General features: G+C 43.0%; 1 protein-coding gene across 1 annotated transcript; it reads right to left on the reverse strand.

Annotated features, from left to right (window-relative positions):
- Positions 1-1,929: 1,929 nt before the first annotated feature.
- Positions 1,930-2,727, reverse strand: CUNH21orf140 (chromosome unknown C21orf140 homolog). Its single transcript, XM_003462223.2, has one exon. It carries the CDS (start codon positions 2,691-2,693, stop codon positions 1,938-1,940), a length of 756 nt encoding a protein of 251 aa, XP_003462271.1. The 5' UTR covers positions 2,694-2,727; the 3' UTR covers positions 1,930-1,937.
- Between the last annotated feature and the right edge of the window lie 4,358 nt (positions 2,728-7,085).

Raw genomic sequence — 7,085 nt, forward strand, 5'->3', positions numbered from 1 at the left:
TCTCCCTAGAGCCTCTGGAAGAAGCACCTGGATTTTTGCTCATTGGAATTAATTTCTGACTTCTGGACTCCAGAACAGAGAGAGAATAAATTTCTGTTGTTTTCAGCCCCAAGTTTGTGGTCCTTTTTTATTATAACCACAGGAAACTGATACAGCACAACTGGCTGTAAAGCAGGATCTGAAAAATGGACACTTTTTTTGGGGGACTGAGAACTGAACTCACAACCTTGCACTTACCAGGCAGTGCTTACGCCACTGAGCTTAATCCCTGGCCCCAAAAATGGAAACTTAGTAGTTCTGAGTGGTTGACTATCTTGGGTATGACTCATTCCCAGATAAAATACATACTTGGATTCCGTTTTTAAGAATGACAAAAGGCTGAAGAAATCTACCAGTTAGTTGCCAAAAAGCATTTAACATCTATCTTCAGCTGACAAAGTCTTTCTGAAAAATACAGGGAAATTCAGGAGGGAAAGTCTGGAACCCAGCCTCAGAGTCTTTTCCATAGTGCAGCCTGTTGGAAGTCAGGTAGAAATCTTCTAAATTGTATTAATCAGTTTTCCCATTGCTGACACCAACTACCCACTACCCACCACTGAAGGGAGAAGTTTGGTTTGGCTTGGTAAACTCAGAGAGTTGAGCCGGCCTGGAGATGAGAACATCATGGGATCAGGGCCTGGGGGACAAAGCGGCCCACTTCCCAGCAGCCAGGAAGCTGTGGGAAGAGCGCCAGCAAATTATGCATCTTCCAAAGGCACAGCTACCCACTGGATCCCAGCTCCTACCAGCATTTCAGCTATGAACGTCCGTGGATTAATCTACCAATGATTATAGCTCCTTCATGGTCTGTCGCCTCTTTAAGAGTCAAGCCAGCAATTAAAATGAAGCCAACATTATTTTAAAATAGACTTTAGTTTTTAACTACTTTTAGGGTCACAGAAAAATTGAGCAAGAAGTACCGAGTTCTCCTATACCTCCCGCTCCACAGCCCTCCTCATTATCCCATATGTTATTTTTTGCAGATTTCAGAATGATTGCTACAATTATAAAATTACTGCCTGAACCTATATAAGTGAGAATGAATGTTATCTTGTGTTTAAATAGAGCTCAGGCTTTTTTTCCCCCTATCAGTGTGCAAAACACAACCACACATCCTATAATTTCCATTAGCAGGTACCCTAAACCTGAAGAGGGTGGTATTGTGCCAGCTACAGGGTGGCTCCGCTGTTAGGGTCCAGGAAGGAAGCTCCAAGACAGAGACTAGTGGCCTCTTGTTAGGATGCTTGGAGTTCAATTAGTGGGTCACAGAGCCCCTTTCTAGTCACCTGTTTACCCAGGTGCCACTGGAACCATCACTGCCATTTCTGCCCCAGCTCCCTTGGTGGGACCCCCAACCTGTTCACTGGAGTTACACTTCCTCAGATGCCTCTTGTCCGTCCTCCACCACCCTGCTCATGAGGAAGGAATAACAATAAGTAGGAAAGTATCTTGCTTCTCCACCGTCTGGACAATGGGAAGCTGCCTCCGGCTGGATTATTTTGTTGGGCTGAAACTAATTGGCCTACTGCTTAATTTTGACATTTTTGTAATCACACACTTTGTTCTCCTTTTCCCCCCCCAAACTTAAATTTTGACCATACAGTCTTTAATCTTGCTCACCTAACCCACAACCATCCTACTTTGTGCAAGGTTGACACCAAACTTCCCACTGATTTGGCTCTCAAAGTAGCCTTAATGAGACAAGTGGTAAGACCCCTAATTTACCAATAAATTTTAATGAAACGTTCAGTAAACTCAGCGCTTTGTCAACATCCTTCAGAACCTCTCAGTCCCCCAGTGTCCCTGTGAGGTCACTATCTTTGGTACCATGATCAAATCTTAACAAACTTTTTGGTATACAGATAGCAGAGTTTCACTGTTTGTTGGAGGACTTGCTGTTAAGAAAATTTCCCAAGATAGTAATTTTCCCATCTCTGTACTTTTTTAACTATTGTTTTCCATTTGCTTAAGTTTATCCTCTCAATCCCTTTACTAATTAAATCACTAAACAGTATATACTGGTAGGAATAGACATTGTCGATGGAATGCAAACAAAATTGTTTCCTGTTATTGATGATAAACCATTTCAGAGAGGACCAAGCAGAGTCTAAAGGATTCAGGTAATGATATGGGGAAGGCAGAGAGAGTAGCTCATGGCCATGGAATTTGGCCACCTCTGGGCAGCACACAATGCTTGTTAAGTTAATCGCAGCTGGGACATAGGACTGGGCCTCAGCCTCTCCATCTTCCTTGGGTCTCATCTCATTCTGCTGCCTTCTCCCTTTGACCACGATAGCACATTTCCCATAAGCCTTCTTCACTATGTCACAGAACTCAAAGAATAGCTTGTCTTCTTGCTTGACACACAGCTCATCTCTCAGGAACATCCGGTATTTCCAAGGCACCCATCCTTGACAGCCACCAGCATGCACAACACACCAAGTTGGACCTTGCAGGAAATAGCCATTACTAAAATCTTCCCCAGTGACAAGACTTTCTGAGATATCCGTTTCCCCAAAGTACACAGTCTGAAATCCATCATATCGCAGAGACTTCAGGGTCTTCAGATACTGGAGGCATTGCTTCCTCCTGATGCTATCAAACTGACTTCTGATGATGACATTTTTTAAAAGAGGGGCTACAAAGTGAGGCATGGCTCCCCAAAGATTTTACATGTCTCCATCTGGGGACATCCAGTAAGTGTGGAATGATGACCTCACAAAGGGTTTTCTTACAGCTGTGCGGTCCCCTAGCTACATGTCAGATTCAAAGCATTTTGGGACACAGCTCCCTTCTGACCCACTTGATCTGGGAAGGGAAAACACTAACCATGCAAAATTCTACTTTGACCCCACTTCTGTCACAGGTCTAGAGATTGAGAGGTTTCTACAGTGATGAACCAAGATTTGGACTCCTATCCTTTCAGTTCATTAGGACAAAATATTTATATTATTCATCCATTCCAAAATTCTCTAATGAGCACCTACTATGGACCAATAATTGTGCCATGAACTAGGGCAATACTGAGGGCAGGCCATTTGTGGACACATATGTGTTATGTAGTGTTCGTGTAAGCTGCCTGCCCACTTCCAAGAGTGGCTGTGCCAGCTTGTAATAGTAGGATATGGCAAAGAGCAAAAAATAAAAACAACTCATTGTCACCTATTTTCCATCCGGGCAGCCAACTCTTGAGTTAATTTTTAACACATCTATAAAAGGCACTTTTAATTTTATAACAAGAACTGTACAGGTTTTCTTTGCTTTCTAGAAGTCTTTTCATTTCCTTTGCATTTTCTTGTCCCCCAATTGGAGCTAAAGTCAGTTTGTAAATGTGCATAAAGGATTCATTTAGATGAAGGCATGGACAGGTGGTTTCTCGGGCCCTCTTCAGTCTCATGGGTGAGTTGCTGCTCTTCTCGCATCCCAGAGGGTTTTCTTGGGACTCAGGTTCAGACAGTCCCAGACTGCAAGCCTTTGCTGCTTTGTGAGGTTAACGGGAAGTGGGGGCTCCCAGAAGCCACTCCTATCTGTGGGTTTGGGTTGATAGTTGACTTGGGCTCATTTTCTCTCAGAATTTTTCTTTTAGTAACAAAAACCGTTTGTTGGACCCACTTTGATCTGTATGTCAATGATGCAGAACAAAACTGGTGCTGCTGGGGCTGAAGTGGTAACGGTGGTCCCCAAGTCCCCTCGCTTGGTCTCCCCACTTGAACCTTCCTCCATCCTATGGGACCCCATGGTCCGGAATAACAGTGGGAGACGCTTTGCAGTTCATGAAGTTAGTGTGAACACAATGGTTCTTTGTCTCCCTGTCTCACTTATCCAATTTCCATTTATGAATATGGGAAATTTGTTCAAAAATACAGCAGAATGTATGTGTTGTCTTAGAAATATGTATAAATATGCTTGTTTGTTAATGTTTTCACATGGGGACAACAGAAGACTAAAGCAAATACTGATTTGAAAATTAATGCCTGGAAGAAGATAGAGGAGTGAGGAAAAAAAGAACACTAAACTTCTCTGTATGTAGCTTGTTTTATAGCTTTAATGTTGGAATATATATAAATATTTTTTTAAAAAAGTAAATCAAAAGAAAGAATGAAACAAAATGATCTCTAAAATTGCATATAAAACAGAAACCAACAAACTGAGCTACTTACTATATTAGTAACAAACTCATGGTTGTGAATTTATTGCAAATGACCTGTGCCAAATATTTTGATTTTATATTCCCTGGTGGCACATGCTGAGGACAAAGGAAAAACACATGAAATCTCAAACTGTGTTCAGTAGTGGTTTTGTTAGTCGTAGTACTGACATTAAAGGGGTTTAAATGTCTGGACTAGTACCAATTCCCTGCAAGGAATATAGACATTATGTACTACAAATATGTACTAATAAAACATATGAAAAATGCACCTAAATGCTAGTTTTAGGAGTTTGAAACTTCTGTCCATTTTATGCTACGATAAATAAAATCATTTAGATACTTAATAATGTTAGTACTCAAGACATCCAGCCTTAAAAGTAAAATTATAAAGGAATTGAAGATGCCAGTGAGAATTAACGATTTATTATCTTGCTTAAAAATTACTTCTTTTTCACCTCTATCTGTTGAAAAGACAGAAGGAAGAGCAACCTAGTATCAGTGGTTATTCCTACTCCTGTGTTCTAAATGTCTTTTCTTACTGAAAGGATCAGCGCCTTTGATTCTAGTGTGGGAGGGAAATGTGTAAGATGAGCTTGAGGAGACTTGTTCAGCCTGAAAGCAAGGAAGCCAAACATGATCCCAGTCCTTTCAAAAGAATCCAAGTGTCCGTGAAAAGGATGGCCAAAGATGGACAGACTGGAACACCCATCAGACAGCCAATCGATAATGACTGTAGTATCCTGCAGTATAGCAAGATAAAAATCCACGAATGCATAATGATGTAGAAAATAAACAATTAAAACATGCTTTAAAAAGTCATTAGTAACCTTTGGAGGTAACTTTGGAGGGCACCATTGCATTGGACAGTGCAGAGTATACAAGAGTGTGGATTCTGAGTCTGAGAGGGAAGTGCAGGACAGAAAGTCCAAGCAGATGTAAGGCCGGAATGACGCGCACAGTGGAGTGAAGTGAAGGTGTCCGCCCGCAGGGTCTGTGAGCAGAAGCTCCGGTATCAGATAACGCCTGGGTCAAATCTCAGCTGCCTTCTTCACCAGCCTCCTATTTCCTATCTGTGACATGGGGAGACAGCTCAGGGACAGTACTGAGTTGAGAACACAGGGGTGGTACACAGACCTTGCAGAAGCTAAGAACCAGCTGCCATTATTGTCTGTCAATCAGTAGTTGAGTAGTCAGACCTCTGCAACAATGCCAGTGCCTCTGGAGAGAAAAACAAATATGATCGTCAAGAATAGCAAAGCGTAAATGAATAAAATTTTTTAAAAAATGGATCAACACTGAAATAAAATAAATTTTCCTCACCTTGGCAAAGGTGGAAAATGTTTATTCCTCTTTTCCTTTCTTTCTCCCTGTTTCCCTCTTTCATGAGCCACATCCACCAGCCTTTTATTTTTTATTTTGAGACAGACTCTCATGAAGTGACTAAGGGTATTAAGGGTGGGGTTGAATTTGTGTTTGTCCTGCCTCAGTTTCCCAGAGTGCTGAGATTATAGACTAGCGCCACCATGACTGGCTTCATCCATAAATCTTGAGCACCTCTGCATTCCAAGCTGTGCATAAATCTTGAAAAGACTGTAGTCTCTACCCTTAAGGATGACACCATCTTGTGGGAGATAGAAGAATCAACAGTCTCAGTTTCGGAGATAGTTCCAAGGCCCTGGAGGCAGAAAGGCCACTGAGAGAAGGCTGGGAAACTGCTGCCGGACACTGATGCAGGAGAAAATGGAGTGGACCCCAGTGTGAGAATCCAGATGGAACAGCAACGAGGGGGGGCTTGTCTTCCAGTTGAGATAAACCTCAGTGGACTCCTGCCCCTACCTCAAGGCTGGGTGCAGAGAATGTAACAAGCTGGGAAACAACTGATCCGGATTCTCTGCCTAAGGAAAAAACCAACAGAGTGAAGAGCCAACCTTCTACACAGAAGGAGAAAACGTGTTTGCCAGCTGTCCTTCAGCCGAAGGACTAATATCTAGAATATATAAAGAACTCAGAAAAGCTAGAGCCCTCAGAGTAAAGTTCCCAGTCAAAAAATGGGCAATTAAAATAAAAAGACACTTCTCAGAAGAAATACATAGAGCTAAGTTGATAAATCAAATAAGGTTTGGCATTTTTGGCCATTAGAGAATGCGAACATGTGTGTGTGGGAGTGTATTTACACGTGGGTGTGAGGTTGCATGTATGTCGGTGGGGTATACACACACGTGTGAATGTGTGTTACCCATTTATCTGTAATACGCGTAAGAATGTGTTCACGTGCACATGTGGCCTGTGAATTCCTGGACCTGTGGGTGCTCCCCCAGCTCCGGATGCGCTTGTTTCCTGAGCAGATGAGCATCAGGGAGGAGAGAGAACACCTTCTTAGGCCGGGTGCCTGGGGACAGTGCAGATCCCTGGACAGCCCTCCCACACCTGCTTCCCATAGCTGAGGGCAAAGAGCAGCAATCATTAGTCAGAATAGTTACCTAATTCCCTTCAATCCCACAACTCCTCACTGGCTGAAGCAAAACTTCCTCACTGGCTTCTTCATGACCTTCCCTGAGGGAGAAGATGGTGGCCACCGTTCTGTGGGCTCCTTCTGGGCTCTGCCTGGAAAAAGATCCTCAAGGGGGCACATGGAGTCATTGCCTGGGAGGGTCACAGGATTGCTGCCCTCTGTGCCCCAAAGCTGAAAGTTCTCACTCAACTGTTCTAATGTGAACTTGAAACTTTTACAGACCTCTATGTGAGGGGGAAGCCAAGTAAAGAACCCCTGGCAACCTAGAGCAAGGACTTAACAGGGCCTGGCGGGACCATGAGGGTAGAACGATGGGAGTTCCAGGACACCAGGGTTAGTTCAGAAAAGAGCAGAACAACTTTTTTCCCCTCACGTAGTCGTTTT

This window comes from Cavia porcellus, unplaced genomic scaffold, assembly GCF_034190915.1.
Source record: "Cavia porcellus strain 051 isolate PalLab524CR breed Dunkin Hartley unplaced genomic scaffold, mCavPor4.1 scaffold_15, whole genome shotgun sequence".
In the NCBI taxonomy this organism is placed as follows: Eukaryota; Metazoa; Chordata; class Mammalia; order Rodentia; family Caviidae; genus Cavia; species Cavia porcellus.

Excerpts from the sequence above, each read along its gene's own strand:
- CUNH21orf140 (XM_003462223.2), bottom strand. The coding sequence starts at position 2,693 with ATGCCTCACTTTGTAGCCCCTCTTTTAAAAAATGTCATCATCAGAAGT.